Source organism: Anabrus simplex, chromosome X (assembly GCF_040414725.1).
Source record: "Anabrus simplex isolate iqAnaSimp1 chromosome X, ASM4041472v1, whole genome shotgun sequence".
In the NCBI taxonomy this organism is placed as follows: domain Eukaryota; kingdom Metazoa; phylum Arthropoda; class Insecta; order Orthoptera; family Tettigoniidae; genus Anabrus; species Anabrus simplex.
Genome location: NC_090279.1, coordinates 153,834,939 through 153,861,321, shown reverse-complemented (window position 1 = coordinate 153,861,321; position 26,383 = coordinate 153,834,939). Strand labels below are relative to the sequence as shown.

General features: G+C 38.0%; 1 protein-coding gene across 2 annotated transcripts; it reads left to right on the top strand.

Annotated features, from left to right (window-relative positions):
• Positions 1 to 1,059: 1,059 nt before the first annotated feature.
• LOC136886304 (F-box/LRR-repeat protein 2) lies at positions 1,060 to 25,856 on the top strand. 2 transcript variants are annotated; one of them, XM_067159045.2, is made up of 2 exons: positions 1,060 to 1,362; positions 20,245 to 25,856. In XM_067159045.2, exon 2 carries the CDS (start codon positions 20,256 to 20,258, stop codon positions 21,519 to 21,521), a length of 1,266 nt encoding a protein of 421 aa, XP_067015146.1. In that variant the 5' UTR covers positions 1,060 to 1,362; positions 20,245 to 20,255; the 3' UTR covers positions 21,522 to 25,856. The 2 variants fall into 2 exon arrangements, with proteins under 2 accessions (XP_067015146.1, XP_067015145.1); XM_067159044.2 differs by having other exon boundaries at positions 1,060 to 1,542.
• The last annotated feature ends 527 nt before the right edge of the window (positions 25,857 to 26,383 follow it).

Sequence of the window (26,383 nt, the reverse complement as noted above, 5' to 3'; positions counted from 1 at the left end):
TGTTCCACCAGGTATAGTAAGAGACACTATGTTTCATTTGATCTGTAGTTCAATAGTGTTCTTTTAGTAGGTTAAAATGTGCTGAAATGTATTTTATTTACCACGCTACGATAGTCTCTCGCGTGAGCTTGGGGATGGATTCTCTACAGTAAGACCGGCCGAGTCACGTGACATTCAGTGTATAACGTGCGTGCCGCGGCCTGTCTTTCTCGTCGGCCTCGGGCCCGCACTCTAAAGTTTTAAATGTATATATATGTGTACAAATTGTTACAAAGACAAGTGTGTTCCAACAACACCGCACAGAGGGACATCGACAGGCGGAAGAAGATAGCCCCTTGCATCATGTAAGGCCTGGCTTTAATTCCCCCTCTCCAAAAGGAGACTTGGCACCAGGGACTGCTGGCAGCTGGGCAATGGGACAAACCTGTGGCCCAGAGCCCAGACGCTAGCAAACCCGAGCCGCACCAGGCAGTGACAAGGAGAACTGATCCCCATAATAACAGAAAATGGCAAGGAAATGGTTATGTTTGCATGACACATATTCCTAACCAACACAACCTCTGGTCTATCTCCAGCCCACATCCTTGCATGTGCTATCAAAAGAAGTCAGGTTTTACATGTAGGCTCTTTCTTCTTTCTGCCTATGTGGTTTTCCCCTGACCCTTCAACACCATAAGTTACCTTAATACTATCCAACCAACACAATCTCGCCTGGTAACGTGCCCGACATGGAAACAGGCAGATACTCCTTTGTATCACTTCCCACTCTACCCAGCTATCTCTTTCTTCTTAGAAATTAATAGCATGTCGGAGGCCATGTAGATTGAGTCGATGGTCACGGCGGGGGAGCGGGCTACGGGGGCACCCCCGTAAAAAAAAAAAAAATCATTTCACGACATTATTTTGGCGATTAGCAACAAAAGTAGTCTTTAGGATTAATCATTTTAACAGTATTAACATATATATCATTCTTCACACCTGTAAATTACGACAAATCAGCAATCAAAGTAAATATCTCTTCCATAGAGTAGGCATTCTAGGCATTTCTACCGCAAAAAAAAAAAAAAAAAAAAAGAAAAAAAGCCCGCCAGCGCCACATGTCGAGTTTTCGAACTACTCTGATTACAACTGCTATTGTGCGAAGCCCGTCAAAAGACAAGTCAAGACAAGTACTCCGATTACAGTTGGTGCTCGCTCAGAACGCGATTGTCAAGTAGGCCCGTAGGCCGTAGTGAAACAATTTAATTTTGGAGAATGGTTACTGGTTAGAGTTCCTGCTGAGACCAAACACGGACGAAGTTGAATAAAACAACTCAGAAACCGAATGGAAGTAAATACTCTACAAGGGATTTGAAGACAGAGGTTTGTACTTCGCTGTCTAGGGAAATGTGTGTGTTTTTTAATTTATGAAATTCCATCCGGTGTTGTGCTTCATTTTTGAGTAAACGTACCATACATATAAGTGAAAACAGTAGAAAAACCCGAAATACTGAACAGGGAATTAACACCAGAGGGGAGATTGAAGTAACTTATTTCTATTAGGTGAGTTATGTCACATAATATCACACTCCGTACTAATTCAAAAAGAATGCGTGTACTAATTTTAAATTTTGCTTTCTTTTCAGTCGTATCTAAAAGGTTCTCACTCTTTAGCCATTTCTGGCCGCTTTTAGCCACTTTAAATATCTCGCTGCTTGTTGGCAACGCTGGTGGAGCAGTGAGCGGCTTCCGAAGCTACCGTTGCTACTGTTAATGTTCAGGACGAATAAAAATTACTTATTTGACGATTTTCTTCGAATGACACGTTCTCTTATATAATCCTTGCATGTTAGTAGGCACGGCGTGAATTTTCTCTGCCACGTGCAACGTTGCTGCCGATCTACATGAACGTCGGCGCACGTTTTGTCGGCTTACAGCGGTATCGGTAGTCTGTAAACATTTTCCGATCTATTTCGGTAGTAGGGATGGAACAAAAAGAAGAGCTGCTACTTTGAAATAGCTCGAAGCTGCTTCATAAAATACCCTGTTATAAATCATTCACCAATGATCTGCATCTGTTTCAAACTGAGTTTCGTTCTACGGAACCGAGATGAAGCACAGGGAAGCAATGGGACAAAACAGCTTCTTCTGCTGAATACAGAGAGTACCTGACTGAATCTGCATCTGCTTCGACTGTTTCTCCCAAGTTTCTCCTTATTATAGATAGCCTATTCTATCCTCTTTGGTCTTGCCTTATTTGCTCTTCCGTTGCGAAATTTTCTTCTCGCTGCGATGTACACCCCGGAAGTTCGTAAGTTTAAGATTCATTTTGTAACATGCGAGACTTGATTGTATAAATGGGATGAGATCACTTCTTTGATTTCCACAAGTCGATGCCAGAAGGAGAGAGTAAAGTAGCCTATGTCCGGCCCCGCGGTGTGGCGGGCAACGCGTCCGCCTGTCACCCGGCGGCCCCGGGTTCGATATTCCCGGCCGGGTCAAGGGGTTTTTAATTGTAAACGATTAACATCCCTGGCCTAGGGACTGGGTGTTTGTGTCGTCCTTTATACACTTCCGCAATTTCCAAATACACGCAGATCATCTTAGGTCGGCGCCCCGAATAAATAGCATTAAATATATTAATGAAAATGAAAAATGAAAACCTGCAACCTGTTTTCCAGTCTTTGACCGGGTCAGGGATGTAATGAATGAAACTTATATAGGCTGTTATTACAATGGGGTCGCCACTCCCAAGGTGATTTATTAATGAGTGATAAATGCTATGAAATGATAATGGATAGTGTTGCTGGAATGAAAGATGACAGGGAAAACCGGAGTACCCGGAGAAAAACCTGTCCCGCCTCCGCTTTGTCCAGCACAAATCTCACATGGAGTCACCGGGATTTGAACCACGGTATCCAGCGGTGAGAGGCCGACACGCTGCCGTCTGAGCCACGGAGGCTCTACTAAAAATATTAATAAAAATGGCTAATGAATGTTTATAAAGTACTAAACTCCTAAGAATAGTCGAATCCAATCTGAGATTGAAAATGACGTAACGGTATACGGCAGGGATATGGCTTAGGGCACACCCAGATAAACCTGAAACCTTTTTTTTTCTTTGCCGATTAATTTATTTTCACTCAAAAATGGTGGGCTTTAGAGGAGAACATTGGGACAAACTATATGGAATGCTTGGATGTACTGGCCATTGTGTACCATTTATAATAATGCTATACCGTATTTTATAATGCAACATAAAATTCAATTATTGACGCATTATCAGGGTCAAATTATCACACACTCAAATAAGGTATCGAACACTGTACCTATTCCTTTTTATGATGCGCGACAAAACACTTGACATGCAAACCAATGTCACACTTTCTGCACCTTGTTGTCTCCTGGTGACAATGTCAACATCTTGTTATAGTTTCTTGAGGGATGATCAAATGGTCTAGCCGGTTGTGCCTAGAATACCAATATAAATGGTCCGTTATTGGACATGATAAATTTTCCAGCTAACTCATTCCTGGTTGCCAGCGTTTCGCCCTCGTGTGCTAGGTTGGGCTCATCAGTTGGTGCCTAGCACACCTACCAAGACGTTGGCTAGTGCATACCTCGGAGGCCACTGCGTAGGCCACTTGGAGCCACCGGCAGTGCCAATGCACTATGAGAGACATTGTCTCATTACCAAAAATTGATGCCTGCTTGGCCATCAGATGATATAGATGTTGATTCCCATAGGGAATCTGAAATATTTGTCCCGAATGAGTAAATTCATAATACCAATATAAATGGTCCGTTATTGGACATTATAAATTTTTCAGCTAACTCATTCTTGGTTGCCAGCGTTTCGCCCTCGTGTGCTAGGTTGGGCTCAGCAGTTGGTGCCTAGCACACCTACCAAGACTTTGGCTAGTGCATATCGTGGAGGCCACTGCGTAGGCCTGCGTAGGTGTGCTAGGTACCAACTGATGAGCCCATCCTAGCACACGCGAAACGCTTGCAACCAGGAATGAGTTAGCAGAAAAATGTATATTGTCCAATAACGGACCATTTATAGTGGTATTATAAATTTACTCAATCGGGACAAATATTTCAGATTCCCTGTGGGAATCAACATCTATATCATGTACCTAGAATCTATGTGCTCCATTCGTGATGGTTTACTTGGTCCCCTTTTAGTTGCCTGCTTGCTTGTTTCTAAGAGTGCAGTAACAAAACGTCACCTGAATCCAAGGTAGTCGAGCCCCCTTCGCTTTGCTTGTGCAGAAGTCGCACATTCTGCTCTGCCATTATAATTGGGAAGTACCACTTCTTGCCACAAATGGTTAGTGAGTACAGAGATCTATTTTGATCTGAACGATTGACTTCACCCATATGTTTGTTATAATTGGCCCCACTTTGAGGCTGAGAAATTATAATTTTCCTCTCTTCCTTCCTAGAGTAGTGTGAAACACACTGCAGCGGGTACACAGGCACAGCATTTGATGCGACACTTAGTGTTATTATTGTTCCTTAGGCAGTTTTGAAATCAAAAGACCCTATTAATTTTCTTAAGTTCTGGAGTATCCACTAGGGGGGAATTTGATGTCCTGTTATCTCAAATTGTGGCTGTAGCCTTGATTTTCCGTTCTCTTAGATGTAGCAGCGAAGTGACACTAGTAAAGAAATTGTCGAAAAAGAAATGAAGACTGCATCTGGATTCATAGACCTCACAACGTCACAGTACTGTAATAAAGCACTGCCACATAGGCCGTATTCCTGGTAACAGTCCTTTATTGGAGTTGATACTCCTTTTTACAACTCAAACCAAATGATAAATCCATTGTCAGTTGCACCAATCCATAATTTGAAACCATGTCTTACAAGCTTATTTTGGATAAATTATTTGCATCTATGGCCCCCATAATATGGTACCATAGCTTCATCAATGCTATGGTTTTCTGCTTGAGGGGCCTGTGATTTGAACTTACCATTCAAAATAGTTATCAGTGGTCGCACTTTAGTAAAATCATCTTCCTTATCCAAATTTTCCGCATAATTCATGTGTAGATGTCGGAATATTAAATCAAAGAGATCTCGTGATATTGTAGAAACAACAAGTGCATTGTTAGTATTCAGTGTGTTTTCCCAGTACATTCTATGCCTTGATGGACTTTACACACTTCATTTCCTGTGTAGTATCATCTCATCTCCTAGCTTATGTTTATGAGCAATATACTTGTCAGTTTCAGTGACCATCAGATGCATAATGTCGCCATCGAAAAATAAACTAAACCAATCAATGGGTGACATGTTATTCAACGGTCCTTGATAGGGTACCCAGTCCAGCAAGCTTAGATCTAAGTCATCACATTTCCAATTCAGTGTCACCTTCTGTGTCTTTTTAGGACATGCTTTGCATCTTGAGTTGTTTTTGATATGTCGCTAGATCATGATGGCATCAGGTTCTGTCGAATTGGATGGGTTCTTTTGCTTCATCTTCAAATCCCCTAACCTCAACTGGTGCACTTAAAATACTTCCTGGAAGGTTATTTGTCTACATCAGATTCATCACCGGAATCTTCATCACTAATATTTTCAACAGCATTATCTGGTCATCTGCTTGTTCTTCTAATATCTCTAAGATTTCATCAAGGTTTAGTGATTTTCCACAGTGCATATGGCCTCTCCTAAAACCAAAAACAATAGACTAATCAGTTAACGTTACGGGTATGTTGACTGCTAAGTTTTGTAATAAAATGTAGCAGGTATTGTTTTAGAACAAACTTCTTTGTATTAGCCTTCCGTCCTTTGTATAGGATGGCCTGGTTTGGGTGGACCTGAAGGCCTTGTATTTAGAAATAACTAAGATGTAACATAATATTATGCTGTATTGATATGTTTACAGTGTACATATAAAATAACTGTTGTATGTTTGAATAATGGCAAGTAATACTTATAAAAGGTCTGCCATGGCAGAGCAGATCATGTTACCTTCTTATCAGAACACATTTGCACAACAGTACCTACAATACTTGAAAACTTACAAATGACAACAAAAAACTGTAACTAGGCTATGAAGACAATCACTCACCAGGGAATTGTTGAACTAGACTAGAATACCAAAACCTGAGGCTTATCTGGGTTAATGTTTGATACTTTGCAGCAGTACAATTACAATCTAATATCAACAAATAAGGATAACACTCAAATGACACATTGATTCATGTAAAAATTCAATTAAACAGTTGGATCTTCTAACAATGGTTAAGCAGTAATAATGAATAAATTTTTTTGTTGCAAGCACTTGACACTTCTGGCATTTTTGTGTATCATTAAGACAGATACGATAATAAGTATCTCTATCTGGAGAACGGAATTACACACAAATATGATCAGAAAGGTTATCATGATTCAATGAAATTCAAAAGTTAATCATTAATGTCAGTCTTCCTCCTCTGATATTTCACACGAAACCTTTTTGGCTGTCGGAAGCTCTTCTAAGAAATGCCTGTATTCCTGACTATCACTCCACTTCGCAGCAACGGCAGGCGATTTTTTTCTTCTTTTCACTTACGGCAACTTATGGTTGTAGGAGAGAGAGGGGCATTTGCACGCATCTAAGGCAGAGCACCTGTATAAGGTACTATGATGCATCAAAATTGTTTACAGTACTCAGTTTGATAGGAAATATATTTAGGAATACGGAATGTGGAATACAAGTACACAAGTAGTAAAGTTCCTGAGTCTTCTACTCGTATCAAAATATAGAAATTGATTTTGCGTACCATTACCCACCCATGTGGAGCAATGGCATGCATGTAGTTCTTTCACCACAGAAGATGCAGACATCGTTGGTGGTATTCCTCTGTGGCAACCCAGACACCACTGCTTCTGTGTAATCATCATTATCGTCATCTTGACCAAGTTCATCATCACATATTTCATCTGAGGAACTGTTGTTGTCTTGAAAAAGTACCTTCTTTCTCTTCATTTTCTTGAATTTGCAACTCGAGTCTTCTTGACCATTGTGTGCTCGTTTCTCTCTCTTCTTTTCCAACTCCTCTAATATTGATTTTCTAGGTATGGCTGTCAAAATTTCATAGTGCTGCTTGGGCCTAGACCTTTGTTGATGCACTGATAGGGATAGGAGAGGAATTGATACAACAACAATTCCGTTCTCCTTGCAGAAATTAAAGGAGGAAAGTGCAGTGTTCTCCCCAGAAATTTTCATCAGCTGGGTGGCAGGAATGAGTAACCGGGTGGGGAATACTACGTAAAAAATGAATACAAAAAAACCTCAATTTATTCCCCTCAGGGCATTAATAATAATAATAATAATAATAATATGACCTCAGCTACCGTGTGCCAACATTTTAATTTGATGCCATCTGCTGCTTGCTTGTCAATTTTGATGTTCCCTTTTACTCTAGGCCTACTAGATGACAGAGTAAACTGAATCTCTCTTGAATGTCAAAGATGGAGTTTTAGTGACTTTTATTGTGTAAACACCATATATGTCACCAGAGATCTTTTACATGCTGACATCGTACGACATGGAAGGTTGCCCTTCAAAAATCCGACTACCTCTGCCTCGTTCAAACCCACTATCTCTACTACTGATCCACGAAGGATATTAACAGTACTATCAGACAGGTAAACATTAACTAATTTAGTGTGTCTTTGCTGGCAGGATGTAGTGTTTACAGTGCACTATGTCTTCTGGTATGGGCTAGAATAAATTTGTTACTTTCATTGACCTCACTCAGTCTCATCATTGGCTTACACAATATGAAAGTGACCGAGGTACGAGCAATGCCAGTAATGCCATTCCTTATGCAGCCAGTCCCCGTTCTGAATGGTGTGAAAATATCGCTCATAGGGTCGGTTGGTGCATGCATTTCAGTGGGCTTAGCAGACTGATATGCAATAGCAACTTCTGGCTCAGTGAGGAAAGCAACGGGGAAACTACCTCACTCCTCACTTTCCTAGTATGCCTCTTCAGTGTCACCTAGGCTATCTATGACAGCTGTTGGTGGAACTGTAGAGGATCAAACCAGCCTTTGGGCTGAAAACCCAACATACAGTGTTATCACAAACAAGAACGTTCTAGTGTTCTTTCTACTGCTTGTTCACAATCAAACACCAGGGCTTACCACTCGGTTGCTGGAGAGTGCCATACGGGTTTGTGACGTCATGAGGAATCGAGTGCTCTCGTGTGATTCCACGCTAATCCAGTCACCGCTCGTCCACGACACTACGTTATAGTCAAGCAAAACATTTAAACTTCAATGTAATTGATGCGATATGCTGACAGTAATGATTTATCATTTAAATGAACAGTTTTACAGTATTTACATTTAAGTTTGGAGCACGCAATGACTTGAATATGTATTAATATTACATAACTGGCATGTATCTGGGTTATGTTAGCCGGGCGGTCTGTAAAAACGGCGGGGCAGTGCGCCCAATAAAATAGTCCTAGGGAGAACACTGAAGTGATGTGAAACTCGAATTGTCGCCCAGTAAAAGAAGAGTTGGAATCTTCACTGATGATTGCATGTGTGCAGCGAAATGCTCGAGTCACGGCAGTACCAAGTCTTCATTCATCCATCCTGACTTGGAGCGCATGTAAATGCTTCCTGGAGGGCCTCCACCTGTTATTGCAGTGGACATCCTCACACCAGAATATACAGTATAAACATGGGTGGTATATAGTTACCCATAGGTCTCATGATGCAACATATGGTAATATTTCGCCCCTACTTGCTTTCGACCTTTGCGGATAATTATTGGAGGTGGCTTCTGGACGGTCGAAATGCTGGTTTCATCAACATTATCAATATGTGACGAAGGAAATATACATTTTTCACTGACAGTTGAGAGATTATGATAGTCTTCTGCTTAATAAAATTATAAAATTCTGTTTACGTTACTGCTTCGGGTTTCTGGGTTTCTGGGTTTCTTCTCAAGAAATGTTGCGCCCAGTCCTTGCCAGGTAACTTAGTAGTTTTGTTAAAATTTTTAGAAAGAATGATCCTGTCCGCAACACGTCGTAGTTCGATCATTGTCATGCCGTAAAATAACCTAGCCAACTGAAGAAGGTGAGAACAAAGTTCCTTTGCTTGATGTTCAGTAAAGCCAGTTTCCTCCCCATCTTCGGTCCTCCTGTTAAGCCACATTTCAAATGCTTCCTTAAAGTTGTCTCATGCCTATCAAACTTGACACCCAACCTCATGCACTTTACGTCCAGTTCTAACAGCAGCAACTGCAAAAATTAACATTTCTTCCGACCAAGAAGCCTTATCTGTAGCCCTGTTACGGTTTCGAACCAACTGAAAGTACAATTCTTAGTTTTAATTGTATGCAATATACTTATTTTGCTAATAGTGTACATGTATCATTCACATAAACCTCTGATAAAATATAAAACCCATTTTGTTTAGAGGGGGTAATTGTACGCCCTACAGTGGTAATGAGATGCAGAGCGTGTACGATTACCCCTCTAGACACCTTCTGTCCTGGCATTTTATAACCGATGAAGGAAAAATGGAAATCACGTGTGTATCACAAGATATTACATTTCACATTCAGAAAACTGAAGACTTTTGAGAAAAAGGTGGACAATTTAGTACGTATGTGAATATAAATTCAACTCTTCTGATGAAAGACGATGTAACAAAACAAATATTTTTGAACAGCACAAGAAATACGGAGTTCAGGCTGACACTCGGCTCGCATCAATGTTATGGTGACTCCCCATTAGATTGAAGCAGATTACAGAATGCTTGCTACCAGGAGAGGGGGATTTAGAGGAGTGAGTCCCATTACCCGAGGAGTCCCATTGCCTCTCTCTCCCCTACACTAGCTCTAGAAAGAAATTTTCCCAGTTCGTCACATTTTCCTGCAACCTTGTCTTCTTTCTGGGACATTGTGATACATCTATTACAGAAAAAGTTCCATCCAAAAGACATTATTTGTACTGAATAATGAATGGTTTGTTCTTCTGGATCCTAATCCACTTTATTTTAATCCAGTTGAAATTTTCATCATCATCATTAACTGTGACGTTGTTTACAACTTTCTCTGCTCCTTCAGGTTGAAAAACTCATCATCGTTCATCTTTGTAACTTGATCAGGGTGAGGATTAATTCTGGATGCTTGAATCACATCGTGGGTAGAGTACACTTTCAGGTGTTTTCTCTACCTTTCAATTGTTGCGTGCATGGGAGTCAACCTTGAGGTAAGAATGAACTAATTCCATGAATATCAGGTCAATTGTTTCCAACTTTAACTTTTTGTTTACTGCATACATCATTGCAGTCACGACAAACTGATTTCCATTCTGTCCACTGCAAGTGTCACTGAACGATGCTAAGTGCGTTACAGAGTCCGGTAAACTGAAGATGTATTTTACGAGATGACTACCAATTTTTGAACTGCCCTTCCATCCATTGCATTCGTCTCATACATAACAAAACCCATCATTTTTGCTGGTATCCCTTATAGTAAACTTGTAAGTATTAGCTTACATTTGATTTGTAGTAAATATCAGTCACCTGCATATGGTACACTCAGGATAGCTAGCAGATCAAAACTGATTGATCTAAAAGTCATGCCTCCATCATTAGTTGTTTGCTGCTTGTTGTCAGCTTTGATTTACATTAACTTCCTGCCTTTTGTGATTATCCCAGTCTTCTTGTGAAGGAACTTTATCAGTAGCTGCTTGATAAGCATTGCACTTAGAACACTGATCCTTCTTTGGAATATGAAAGGACAATGGTGGATTGTAAGAATTGAAAATGCTTCGATAAACAAAGAGACACAGATGTGATACTCTCTTCTTGACAGTACTTGTCTCGATATAAGCAGTACATGAGGATTAAATTAAAAACGGCTTCCAAGTACAGTCTTTTTGGAATCTCTACAAAAGTAATGGCAATCTACACGAGGAAATAAATCAATGTGAGCTTTTATGTTTTAACTTTTTATTCTTCAGTGGTTGCATTATGTGACAAATGCCTCCGAGATCTACCATCACATCCAGTTTACACTTCAGAGTCACTAATTTTGTTCACGGTATGTTCAACAACTCTGTGACCTTATGGATAATGTGCAAAAGAACATTGAGCAAACGCGCTTCCTCTCTCCATTAAATTTTGGAAGTGAAACTTGCAGGAAATTTTCTTCTCCTTTTGAGCAAAGCTCTTCCTACGACACACAGGATTTTATACTATTAAAATGAGTTCAAATATGTCTGCTGTCAGTTGTTATCCTGAGCCTCCAGTATTCAGCTCGCAAATCGGACAGTAGTGTCATTGGCCCCCAGTGGGTGGGGGAGGCAGACAAATTCACCCACGGTATCCCCTGCCTGTCGTAAGAGGCGACTAAAATCGGCGACCAAGGGATGATCCAATTAGAACCATGAAACTACTTGTAATTAGTACCATCACGTATGGAACACCATGGGTTGCATTTACTTGCGCGTAGTACCACTATGTTAGGTACGCAATAGGTTTGTGATTAGTAGCGACAGTGTGTGAATCAGGAGGTGGGTCCTACAGTACCTGAGATTTGTCCCCTATATGAGCGACACCATGGTTCTGCCTTACCTATGCTCAGTTCCTACTGTATAAGGAATTCCACGGGATAGTACGAGTCCCTGTGGTTAGTCCACTTACGTGAGGAACGCCATTTGTTTGCATTGCCTTTATAGGTTTGCATTGCCTGCAAATAGTGCCACAATGTGCGAAACACCATAGGTCTGTGTTACATGTGCGCATTACACTACCTGTGAATAGTACCATAATGTGTGGAATACCGCAAGTCTTTGCTACTTTGATTAGTACCGCAACATTACACATAGCGTGGTTCTATGTTCCTAGCGATAAACACCATTATGAGGGGCTGATGACCTGGATTTTGGACCCGTTTCAACTATAAGCATAATCGCTTCAGCATCGTGCTATAGAAGCAGTCCCTGGTCAGTAATACTATTGTTTTGAGCCAGCTTCTGTGCATATGAGGCACTGTGGGTCGGATCCACTGATTGTTTTAAATTTATATCCATCCATTCATTCATTCTTCGTCCTCATGCTTTGAATTCTGGTCAGTGGAGGATTTTGGGCTTTTAAGTTGTCATTTCATTTCATCTCATTTCGTACCATTAGGGCTGATGACCTTGATGTTAGGCCCCTTTAAACAACAAACATCAATCATCTTGATTAATTAATTTCATTATGTTCCGTATTGATATCTACCATATATCATAGAGAGAAAAGAAAGATCCACCTGATCAATACTTATTTATTAAATTTCTTAATAACAGAACTGGTTTCGACTCCTCACATAGTCATCTTCAGCTGTCTTATACATTTATATTAGATTACATATTCCTAAGTGTGCCTTGCCAATTGAAAAAGTTTTTTGAATTTGACATCAAGTAGTCATATTACAGAGTGGTTAGTCCAATGTTTGTATATTAAAGTTTGTTTGAAGACTTAGTGCACATATTAAAATGATAACTACTTGAACACATTAAAAAGATCACAATACATGATAAAACACTTTGCTATGTACATATATACTATTACTGTTCAAGTTTTTACAGGTAAAGCACGTTCTTAGAATGACTTTGTCATTATTCGTTATTTTAATTCGTCAGGCATAAAAAGGTAAGTTTTTTTGCTTGAATTCAGCTGCATATGCTCTTATAATATTTTGTATTAGGCTTGTATACCTTGTCAAATGAAAGAATATGTGTCAGAAGCTGAATTGACATTTCTCAAAGTGAATAGTATTACGTTCATAATAATGATATATCAGGTAACTTGAAACCTGTGTTAAGTGACCTGTTAAGTATAAACTGTGTAAAATACATTAAAATACAACACAAGGTAAAAGTACACTCCAAGATGCAGGTATCTAGTAATAATTCAAGTGAAGGGTATAATCATTCATGCAAGTTAGATGAGTTCATATGGAACACTTGTTACATTATGTATACATGCCAATTACAAGATATTAGAATCATTCCGTATTGACGGTTTTCACTTTACAATGGCGAAAAATGAGAGTATCCTCCATTCAATACATCAATGCTAATTTTGTTTCCGTCTAGGCTCTCTTTTGTTTGTTTTTTCATTTGCTCTTTCATTATGTTTTTTAGCATTTTTTCAACTTACATTATGTAAATTATTCCAACCCCCCTAATTTTTTCACTGAAGATGGCTCAAGCGAGCCGAAACATGTTTGAATTTGTTTGCTCCGTCTAATGACGGAATATAGATGTATTGAATGGAGGATACTCTCATTTTCCGCCATTGTAAAGTGTACATGCCAAGTTCGTATGGGGCACTCTGCATCATTAATTATATTTACATAAAGTCCAAGCACTATATAGCTTGCAAATTCTCTGATATTGTTAAAGTGTACAGATTTGAAGATGAGTGTGTGCTGCTGAAGTTGTAAATAATCTTGAAACCGTTAAATGCAGATTACACAGCGTGTAAAAGCAGTTGTTGTTGGCGGCTCTTTTCCGGTCTATGACATTTGATAACTATCTGTAAAAAGTAAATTAAATTAAATTAGAGGTTTTTTTAAGGTGTTCAGAAAGTGTCTACTTGTGTGTGCGTACGTACAAGTTACTTACTGTTGTTGAATGGTTGAGAAGCGTGCAGCTTGGCTGTTTGGCGTGTACTGTAGCGTGTACTTCTGGTGTTAGTATCTGTTGTCGTGAGGGGAATGGAGGGGTGGGTAGGAGGAGCTGTCATGTGTGTAGGGGTAGAGTTAGGCATGTCCGTCACCTGCGCTGTGGTTTGCGTGTGACGTTGTTTGTTGATTGTTCTAAGATAGTAATTTTTTACAATCTGGATAATTTTGTTAAATAAAATATTCTTTTTTTTTTCTTTTTTTTTTTTCGGTTATTTCGTTAATGTTGAAATTGGGGTTGGTGTATTGGTCTATTGTTATGTATAGTTCTTCTGTAATATTGAGTAAGGGTCCTTTGGGGTTTGTGTTTAATATTTTCATATCATTATCTATATTCGTAAAATTATGTTTGTACTCGACCATATGTTGACCTATCGCTGAAAAATGATTGTGCTTTACAGCATTGACGTGTTCATTGTATCTGACGACAATATTTCTACCGGTACGTCCTATGTAACTTGTTAAGCAGTTATTGCAGTTGATTTGGTAAACTCCAGAACGAAGGTATTTATTGTTATTATTAATAGCCTTGGTATTAAGTATGATGCTGCTGCTATTATGCGTGGTCCTGAAGGCTATTTCGAGATCGTGTTTTTTGAAAATGTTAGTTATTGGGTATGTGTGTGTTATTGAAGGTGAAGGTTGCGTAGTCCTTCCTAGGTTTGTCTATTTTTAATAGTTTAGTTTTGGGTCGAGATTTGATCTTTTGAATGATTGAATTAACTATTTCTTTCTTGTATCCATTTTTTCTTGCTATTTCTTGAATCAGATGTATCTCTTCGTTGAAGTCAGTTTTTGATAGTGGTATGTTGAAGGCCCTGTAAACCATACTGTGATACGCTCCTTTTTTATGGGAATTGGGGTGAATGGAATCTGTTCTTATTGTGTTTATTGTGTGAGTGGGTTTGCAATAAATTTTGAAGGTCAAGTGACTTTCATGTCTAGTAATAGTCAGATTGAGATAATTTAATTTGCAGTTATTCTCTGATTCTTTTGTAAACTGTATATGTGGGTCTAAGGTGTTTATTCTGTCCAGAAGGGTGTTGTCATTAGTTAGTCTGTTGTCGACGATGACAAAAACGTCATCAACAAATCTGCACCAAAAAAATATTCTGTCTTTTGTACTGATTGAGGTATATTCGAGATGGTCTATATATATTTCGGCTAGTATACCGGAGGCGGGCGACCCCATCGGTAAGCCTCGTTGTTGATAAATTGTATCATGGAACCTGAAAAAGTTGTTATTAACGGCGAATTCAAGTAATGTTATGAACTCCTCGATTTCTAAGTTACTTAGTTTACTGTGAGTTTTGAGATTGGATGAGATTATATCTGTTTTTTTTAGTGGGTATATTCGAATACATATTAGTTATGTCGTATGATGCTAAGGAATGGTATTGTTCTAACTGTAGCTCCTTTGTTTTATTACAGAAATCTACTGAATTACGTATTGTTCTATTAGCTTGGAAAAAGTAATGTTTTTTAAAGAAATTTTTAAATAAATTGTGATAACTTATATGTAGGACTTGTTCTGTAATCTACTATAGGTCTCATAGGAATGTTTATCTTTATGTATTTTAGGAAGAGCTTTTGCAGTCGGTAGTTCATTGTTATGAGATTTGTTGCTTCCGTTTCTGTGAGTAAGAAATGTGTGTTTTTGAGTAAGGTCTTGAGATTTCTTTGTATCGTATTTGTAGGATCTTTACGTATGATCCGGAAGGTGTCATTTTTGAAGCATTCTTTCGTTTTTTGAATGTATTCATCTTTGTCAATGATTACCCTAGTATTACCTTTATCTGCTTTTGTTATGAGAAGATTGTTCTGTTTAATTTTGTTTTTTAGACTGTTTATGTGTGTTAAATTCGCCTTGTTACTGTATGAATTATTTTCTTGTACTTTGTTAATGTACTGTGGTAGTTTTTTTTGCGATGTCATGTCTAACTTCTTCTCGTAGGTCATATGGAATTTTCTGTATTGCTAGTTCAGCTTCCGTGACGGTAGTTGTAATATTTTGTAAAACTGACGTATTGCCAAAATTATGTTTTGGACCCCTATTCAATATATCAGTTTCTGTTTCGTCGAACGCTGTGTTCGTAAGATTTGTAACAGGAAGATGGAAATTATATTCAGTGTCTAATTTACACTGGGATGAAGTGGTCTTATTCGTACTGGGGATCATGGGTTTCGTTCTTTGTGTCTGTTTTAAAGTCTCTAGTTTCTTACTGAGGGTATTTTGTTTTTTTATGGCTAAGCTTTCTATTTTTTTTTTAATTTTTTTATTTCATTTCAATATAGGCACCTGAGCCAAGGCTCTTCTTGGTGCAATACAAATAAATGACAATGGCAGCTATATTCACAATCTGATTACAAAATAAAATACAGTAAGTATATAATTTAACATGGTGTAAGAGATAAGATAGGACAAAGCTTCCTAACCATATTTACCATACTACTTCAAGTATTTAGTTAGATTACTTTTGAAGATAGATAAAGTTGGTAACATTTTTAAATTTTTTGGAAGCGAGTTATACATAGTTATAGAAAAATGCCAAAGAGAGTTTTGACCATAACTAGTGGAATGAATCTGATTGTAGTGAATATTATAAATAATTCTTGTTTCATAATTATGAATCTGTGAATTGGTAATTACTGATGTGTTTGAGCGGACTAATTTGTTTTGAATTTTATAGATCATAATTATAGAAGCCTTTATGCGGAGGTTTGGAAGTGATAATATATTACAATATTTATACAGATCTTTAGTCGGTGTCAGAATGGGCAGTTTGAAAATTATTTTTAGTGCTCTCTTCCTAAGGACCTCTACCTTTCCAAATAATTCTTTATTACAGCATGCCCAGACATGTCATTAGTAATGCGTTGGAAGTGGTTCCAATAGTTGTGTGGCAGTTCTTGGGACACTTTCAAATGTAATGGGTATAATTCATTATTCAAATACTGTTTTTTACGATAAAAGAATTTAATTTCCATTTTTAGCCAGATTTTGTTGTTTTTATTTCAATGTGTTACGCGTTTGATTAGTGGATCTGTGTTTATTGTTATATTTACTGAGAAATTTGGGAGTTAAGTTGTTAGCATGGCATTCTTTTAGGAATGCAATGTTCTTGGTGGCATTCATTAACTTGATTCTAATGTTTCTGTATCTATACGCATTGCGTTTTGCCTGGTTGGCAATAACATCTTGATTAATTAATTTCATTATGTTCCGTATTGATATCTACCATATATCATAGAGAGAAAAGAAAGATCCACCTGATCAATACTTATTTATTAAATTTCTTAATAACCGAACCGGTTTCGACTCCTCACATAGTCATCTTCAGCTGTCTTATACATTTACATTAGATTACATATTCCTAAGCGTGCCTTGCCAATTGAAAAAGTTTTTTGTATTTGACTGACATCAAGTAGTCATTACAGAGTGGTTAGTTCAATGTTTGTATATTAAAGTTTGTTTGAAGACTTAGTGCACATATTAAAATGATAACTATTTGAACACATTAAAAAGGTCACAATACGTGATAAAACACTTCGCTGTGGAACAAAAGTTTTTCGTAACAAAGTGTGCAACTTGATGGTTCCTAGCAACAGTACCTTGGATCTGTAGGTCATGGCCATCCATCAATAATTCCAATCACAGCATACATGGTTGCTAGGTAACATCATCTCGCACTATTATTGGAAGATAGATTTTTAAGTGAAGCCTATTTAACATTGTGATACATTTGTTCTATAGTCTGTATTTAAACTATCCGCATCCAACCCAAGTTCCTGCACCATTCTCTCGTCTGTATTTAAACTATCCGCATCCAACCTGAGTTCCTGTACCGTGGTTTTCCCATGTTGCAAAGATGTTACTCCTAGACCTAATAAATGTATAGAGCTGGCAGCATGGTCTTACAGACCGAATGCCAAAATTTTAAATATAAATATTTATGATAATTTGATTTTTCCTAAAAGGAATTTTAATAAGATTATTAGTGGACCTGCGCTGCTTCACAGCATTCATTATAAATAGGTCAGATAACTCATCTTGATATGCCTGTCGCAGTCATACACTATTGCCTGCCCTTCTCAATATTTTTCTGAACGTTTAATACTAGTACATAACAACTGATTCATTCGTTACATAGTTTATAACACTTTTTTCTATTCAGTATTCACTGTGCTTCGACCATTCGGGCGTATCTGGATCTTAATATTTTCAAACGATTGTGCCCGAGATAGTGCAACATACAATTGGCTGTGACTAAATACTGGTACGGGTAAGTAGATATCAACGTTATCAAAAGGTTGTCCCTCCCGCTTTGTTACTGGTAATAGTGATACAGAACGCTAGTCGCATACGTCGATGTTTCCTATAAGCAGCATGTAAGTTATTAGGAAAGTTCGGCCATCTGTTGAGTATATTAAGAAGCTGGGAGAGGTCAGAGAATCAAAGAGTATATAACACAGAATAATATTATTCCATGATCAGAAGAAGTGAATACTCTGGCTTGACAGGAAGTAATGAAACATAGCTGCATGCAATGCCATTACTAAGGATGAAAATCACATAATTAGATCGGAATATTAATTAAAGTGTTAGTTGCTTTCAACCTGCTAAATACAGAATGTATTTCGGGCTAGGGTCAGCCTTCACCTGCAATTATTGGAGTGATCATTTAATGATTTGATTTTATGATTACCCAAAGTTGATCGAACTGAGAACTATCAATGTCTTATGATTCACCAACAGGTAATTCCACAGAGAATAAAACAAAAATGAAGTAAATCGGTCCAGTAGAACAGACGGACGGATTTGTCAAAGCTGTGCTCCTGCAGGTAAAATACCACGGTGATTTTTGGAAGATGCTGATAAACTTGTTAACAGTACACTAAAGGAGATCTTATCCCTTCCTACTGACACTCCAGATTATATGATTTACTCAAATAAACAGTACAAAGGGTTAGGTGTTTTTAGGGCAAGCTGGGAAGCCTTGATTCAGAACATAAACAGCTGCAACATTCTGAAACGGGAGGGGGACCAATATATTGAAGCCACTATAAATCTAGATGAAGAAATTAACAGATGCTTAACTGAGTTAAATGTAAATGGTAAAACTGAGGATATGAAGGACAGGCACGGTGAGTATGACACCAAGAAACTCAGAAATAAATTACGAGAATCTGAATTTGAGAAATGGTGCCGGTTGAGAAGTAAAGGTCAGGGAGTGTGTCTGTACAAGGAGTTTCCTCCTGCAAACCGCTAAGTTAAAAACCATGATGGTCTTTCTAGCATGGAGTGGAGAGATGCACTGAAAATGGCATGTAACGTTGCACCTGTAAAGAGCTGTACTAGGAAGGTCCCTTGATGGTAACCGCTGCAGAAGATGTAGTGAGACTGAAACATTACCTCACATCTTGGGTTCCTGTGCCTTCAGTGAAGCTCTTCGAAACACTAGACATCACATCTGGTCATCCATAGCACAGATGCTCCGTGAGAAATGATTTCAAGTGCTGGAGGAAGTCCATGGCATTGGAGTAAATGGCAGCAGGAGAAGGATAGATATGATCCCAATTAAAGGGAAGAAAGGATATATATATTAGAACTCACAGTAGGATATGAAACACACTCAACCAGACGAAGTGGACCAAGAAAAGATGTCTATCTACCTGCCTACAGTGCCGTATTATAAGAATAAATATGAACTGGACGACATAGAAGTGAGGGTTCTCATGACCGGTAAGAGAGAGACAGTCCCTAAAAGATGATAGAACTGATGAACGATAGAACCTTTAACATCAGTACCAAGGACTTCATCGACTGGGGGCTGAAAGCGCTCAGCCGTTCTCTTTTGAAATTCAGACATCACTTATATTTGCCAGGCTAAGGCATAATTTATTTATTTTTTAATTTTTATTTTTGAATGAAATTGTTTGTGTATTCTTTGTCTTTGGCAGCCTCCAAGTGGAGGAAGATTTTGAAAATATAATAAGAAATACATAGATTTTCATGAAAGTATTGTACTATATATATCGGATCAGCTGAGAGAGATTATCTAATTGATCCGCCCCAGCCAGGCATTCCAAACAGATTGGTCTTCCGTTCATTTGTTCATATTAAAAAGTTTAATTGAAGCTATCAATGGAAAATATATATTGTGACAATGCCGTACAATTCATGAATCCAATGAATAAAGTTGGTAGTTACTTCTGTTTAACGATGATTGCTGAATCGAAGTTGTCACATCAAGTTTTCTTTTAGGAGCCTTTATTCTTTGTACTAACTCCACAGTCTCTCGAGGTATTGTTCATCTTGTTCCAAACAGAACCCCAACAAATTCCCACTGGCTGACTTGTATTTAGCTCCAGGTCATTGCAACGAACTGATCAGTTGCTCACTTCTCTCCACAAACTTCATGTGTCTGTTCTGCATTAACCTCAAACAGGATTGTGGCATTAATAATAAGACCGAAATAATTTTTATGGTTGAAAATTATGTTCTGAATGTTCTGTATTTGTAAAAGTGATACTTTTTCCTTATGGATACATATCTATCTTTTTCAGCTGCTACCAAGATGAATGTGAGGCCAGAAATGTTTCCTGCAGAGATACTGCTCAAAATATTTTCCTACTGTTCGCACGACGATTTAGTAAGGCGTATTCCGTTTGTGTGCCGCTGGTGGCAGGAAGTGTGGAAGCACAGAACTTTGTGGAGGTGCAACGTGTATAGACCAAACTTTGACAGACGAAGAGTAAAAAACATTCTGAAATTATCTCCCCAGTTGCATGCTATAGATCTATCTACGTGTAACCTTAATGTTTCTGTTGTTGAAACTATGGTTCAGTGCTGTCAGGATATTCAACAACTTTGTATTCCAATTTATACTTTCTTGGACTATGTCAGATCAAAAGATACTCCCATATTTTCTAATATTAAGGTCCTAATTCTCACCCAAGAAGAACGTAGTGGCAATGCTTTAAAATATCTTGCTGATAATTTACCAAGTGGCATCACTTTAAAATATCTTGCTGATAATTTACCAAATCTGGAGCATTTAGAATTGCTAAGTCACTACTGTTCCAAGGCAGATCTTACATATTTCTTAGAAAGGAAGAAACATAAGTTACGCACATTAGCACTTCGTTGCCTAACAACTGATGGGTACTGTGTGATACCTCTTTTGTTAGTATGTACAAATTTGAATACTTTGTCCCTGAGAAATTTCTGTGACAAAGTTAGTGACGGACATTTAGAAGGTGGTCTTCAGCTTAGAAATATATCGTCCCTGGCACTTCTGTATTTTGGTAGTTTGCCAGAATTTTCATATTTTCCAAATGTTGTCGAGCTTCAGTTGCACTACTACACTGTCGCACACGGTGACTCATTCCGTTCGTTTGCAATCAACTTCCCACTACTTAGAAAGTTATCATTTGATCGTTCCCCTTCACTGGATGATAGTTCGCTAGGAAACCTCCATTATTTTCAGAAGCTCACATCAGTAAGTATTGTGAGTAATCGTATTACCGATCGGGGAATGCAGCAACTCGAGAGTGTGCCAGGGCTGACTTACCTTGATCTGTACAACTGCTCAAAGCTTACTGTGGAGTGCTTGAAACTTATCTGTAACTTCAGGAACTTGCAGGTTCTCAAGTTTGATTTATGGTACTTGAGGAAAACCCGTATTGATCTCAAAGTTAGTGATATTAAGAACCGGGGTCTTCATCTGATGTTCTATCGCTGCAGGGACGTAACTAAATTTGATTACTTGCGGGAACAAAATATCAGGGTAACTATACTTGATGACAAAAGAAAGGCATTAGGATGTTCAAAATTACTTTAGTGATATTCATAAGGATAACTTCTAAGCAAGGAATGTGAAATACCGAACATTTGCACACTGAAGCAAATATGGGAACAAATAAATGCATTATGAATTTTTCAATGAAATTATTGGAAAACAAAGATCTTTGATATGTTCTTTACCTAGACGTGCCATAATTCTCTTACACAAAACTGCAAATTAAGTGTACATGGATCTAAAATACCTGTGAAACATATGATAACAGAATTACTCCTGAAGAAATTTAATTCTTAATTGTAACTCTATCCATTCACTCGTTGTTAAAAGAAATCTTGCATCCTTTTGCCACAGTGCTGATGACTGTGTCAAGTCCCTAAATTAATTAAATAATGAGTCCATTAGATGTGATAGAAAAGGAGTGCAAACATGCTGGTAAGGAAGCGAACCAGAGTCTGGATGTGCTGTTCCATTTTGTGTGCCATGCCTATACAGTAGACTTGTTTACCCAGGTCAGACTTCCAAGAAATTGAGAGTTCTTCTGCAAGGTACAGTGATGCCTTGCTAGCTACCATGTAGCAGCTTGCATAGTTGGAAGACCTTCTGGTATATAGAGTAAAAGTTTAGGACCACATAAAAAAATCATGGCATGTCATCTAGAACATAAAATCGTACTACTAGACCTCTGTATTTTTTCCTCTCAGCTCTCGCATCTAATATGATGTACGTTATGTGATTTCATTGAGTTACACCAAATTATTATTATTTACATTTTATGGCCTTCATTGGACCAATCTAGCCAACTTTATATAAAGAATTTTTCAGTTTCCTGTCAGCCCAGTACTTCTTCATTCTCTCTGATCTTATCCTTCTTTCTTAATTGGAAATCACCCTTCCTATTTTCTGTTTGTGGATTCTGATTTGCAGTCTGGTTTGCTTGTCTGTAAGTTTCTTGATTTTGTCGGTTTTGTTTCTTAGGTCTTCCACTGTAATTTGTAGTTCATCCAAATCTTCCTTGATTTCTGTAATCCACTTAATGTTGCACTTACTATTCCATAATTTTTCTACTATTCTGATGATCCTGTTCTCTGGTGTCCTAATTAGATGTCCAAAAAATGAAATGCGTTTCTTCCTGATTGTGCTCATTACTGGTTCTATTTGCTTGTAGACTGTTTCATTAGAAGCTACTCTCCAGTGTCCATCTTTTTCGTATGATTTGTTGGTGCACATTCTAATGATTCTTCTCTCTATCTTGAGTATTTTGTCTATTTGTGCAGTGTTAGTTGTTTTGAAGATGGTTTCACTTGCGTATGTTATTTCTGGTTGAGTGACTGTTTTGTAATGTTTCAATTTTGTTGCTATTGACAGGCCCTTTTTGTTGTAGGTATTCTTGGTGACATATTGTGCTCTGGTCAGTTTATTTATTCTGTTATGCCATGCTGGCTTTTCATTGAGGTTATATGCTATGATTTCTCCCAGATATTTAAATTTATCTACAATTTTGATTTCTTGGTTTCCTATGGCAATTTTGTTTATGAGCGGTGGGTCAGTAAACATGATTACTGTCTATTCAAAAGATATTCAAAGACCAATTTTCTGTGCTATTTCCTGTAGTGATATAACTTCTTGTCTGGTTTCCTGAATATTGTTGGACAAGAGAGCAAGGTCATTGGCAAATCCTAGGCAATTTAAACTTCTGTTGTCTTTGGGTCTTCCAATTCGGATGTTCTTTGGGTTACTCTTGTACCATTCCCTCATTATATATTCCAAGGCGCAGTTGAACAGCAGTGGTGACAAGCAATCTCCTTGTCTTAAGCTGTTTTTATGATGAATGGCTCAGAGAATTCCCCTCTAAACTTACTTTTGATTTAGTGTTGGTTAAGGTGTGTTCTACCAATTTGATTAATTTTGGATGGAGCCCAAAATTTCTTAAAATTTTCAACATTGAAGGTCAATGGATACAGTCGTAAGCTTTTTTAAAGTCCACGAAGGTTATTGCAAGAGGTTTGTTTTGCTTCTTGTAATATGCTATGACTAATTTTAAAGTGATGATTTGTTCTGCACCGCTTCCCCAGGGTCTGAAGCCTCCTTGGTATTCACCTAATTCTTCCTCTAGTTGCTCTCTGATCCTCCTGTATAGGATTCTGGAGAAAATCTTGTATGTGCAGTCTAAGGAGAGATACCTCTGTAATTATCTGGATTGCTTTTATCTCCTTTTTTGTGGAGTGGGTGGATTATGGCTGCGGTCCAATGTTCGGGGAACTTTTCTGTTACCCAGATTTTTGTTAGGGCCATGTGTAAGGATGTTCGAACTGTATCACTGGCATATTTCCACATTTCTGCAAAAACTTGGTCTTCTCAGCATGCCTTATAACTTTTCAACTCTTTGAGTGCTGTTTCCACCTCTTGGACTGTTGGGGGTTTTATGAGTTCAGGCAGGGTTTTCATGGGCGTGTCTGTATTAATTGCTAAAAGTTCCTGGGGTTCTTCACAATTCAAAAGTTTAATGGATGCTTTTGCCATGATTTTGGCATTTTCCTTGTCATTATGTGTCGTTTTTCCATCCTCACTTTTCAGCATTAATGTGGGAGGGGCAAATTGTTGTACGTGTCTTCCAAACATTGTAGAGGTTATACATTTTTCACTGTTCCAAGGACACATCAGAAAGTTAAAATTTTTGGAAATACTATGTACTATATACTCTTATTGGTTGCAAGTATCACCACCATGATTCTTCTGTAGAATTAGCAATAGGTGGGGGTCATTTTATTATACATATAAAAATTCCGAAGACATGCGGCACCCTTTTTTGTGTGTTCATTTTTTTTCAAACCAGAGCTAAGATGGTCAATTTTTCTTGTTCTTGTCATAGATCTCATTGTGAGCTATCGGCATAAGAAATGTGTTCTCGGTTGCCATCCGCAGAGTGCAGATGAAACTTATTTCTCATGCCGGCAGCTCGCCCCGAGACCTTGACAAAGAAAAATCAACTTTCTTGCCACTGCTTCAAAAAAAATAAACGCAAAGAATACGGTGCCACACATTTTTGGAATTTTTATATTTATACAAAAATGGCCCCCACCTATCGCTAAGTTTACAAAAAATTCTTGGTGGTGATACTTGCAACGGAATAGAGTATAAGGTTTATTTTTTAGTGGGACGTTACAAGAGTTAATAACTTCTACAGTGTTTAGACTAGCTTAATGAAATCAGGTGATGAATGTCCTATTAGACGCAAGAGCTCAGAAAGAAATTACAGAGGTCTAGTTGCTCAATTTTGTTTTAGATGACATTTCGTGATTTCTTTAAACTTTTGACTGGTGCTGTACTATGTGGTAGCTGGTAACTTCAATACTAGCAATACTGGATAATCACCAGTTTCAAATAGTGGCATGTTAAGATGGTAGCATAAAGCCACTATATTCTGTGGCTTTAAATTTTGTTGTTGCAAAATTATGGAGTTACCTTCTCTATATAAAACTGAATGTACTAATCAATATGGTTATACATTATAATTGCTAACAAAAACATCTAGTGTGTGGTCGTCAGGTTTAAGTGTAGACCTAAATGATATATTCTTGGAATAAGAACTTATTATGATGACTAAATATTAGTCGATGAGTTCAATTATTCCAACTCAAGGGGGTGGGCATGTAGCTACTATTCACCATAAGAAAATCTCTCCCTTTCAAATTTGTGGATATGCGGTGAAAAATATTAACGCAAGCTCTTTTACCTTTTCAGTACGGTTGAACATTTAGACATTGCTAGTCTTTACATTATCTTATATTTGTATCTTGCAAAATTGTAACAAACAAGCACCCGGGTAGCTTGATAAGAGGATCTGTTTTTGAGTGAATGGGTGTCTGCTTTTTATTACGTGAATACATCAAGTAAATCTTGGGTAACCAGATATCACTGGGTATTACGAGTTTTAAAGGCAATGCTCAGAAATTTTATATATAAGGCAGATCAATGTGAGCTACTTTTGCGTGTATCTCTGCTCTAGGAAACAATCTTGGATAGGACAAGTAATTGGTACTCCATCTCCCAACAGCCTTAATCGTTAAACATCTTACCACAGCGAGTAGACCCCTGCTCACAACAAGTTTGGACTGAATTCGTTCCTCGCTTTAGGTCTTAGTTCGCGTTGACTGTATACATTGTATAACATTTCAAGCCCTTATTTGTATTTCAAAATAAAGGTGGTCTCCGTGACTTCCATGTGGATCCTTCGCCCTTGTCAAAACCCTGTGTATTATTGAAAATTAGGTGATATTAAACCACAGAACATTCTAGTGATTAATTAATTAGATTATAGTTAAAAATTACTTGTATCTAAACATTCTAAAATGACAGCATTATCAAATATTAGTTCCAATGTTGAATGTATTTTGCTTGTATGTTTATAATTTTGTGTAATAAAATTGTCATATTGTAATTAATAATGAAATACTACTTCAATATTCTTGAGTTTTTCCCCTTACATCCTACCTCCAATCTAAGTAAATAACCGTAGCTCCTAAATGCCTATCATGTGAAGATTTATGTAAAGAAAACCCTGAAAAGTTTTTCAAGAGGAAGTACAACTGAGCAGTTATTGAAGGTATTGGACAAAAAAGACTGTCATGGTCAGAAACGAATGAGGTCTGAAAAGAGCCCGACACAGGTAACAATGCCAGACTCACAAGTTGAGAGCCCCTGGTTTCCCTTTAGTCGGTTCATACAAAAGGTAGGGGATACCATGGATTTGTTCAACCACCCTTATCCAAAGGTGGCTGTAGTGTTGTGTGTAGGTGAAAAAGAGGGTATTAAGACAAACTGGTGATGGTCGGTCTGAGACGACCGGTAGGTCTCGAGACTAGTGCAGGCACCATTTCTCGCGAGACATTTCGAGAGATCTC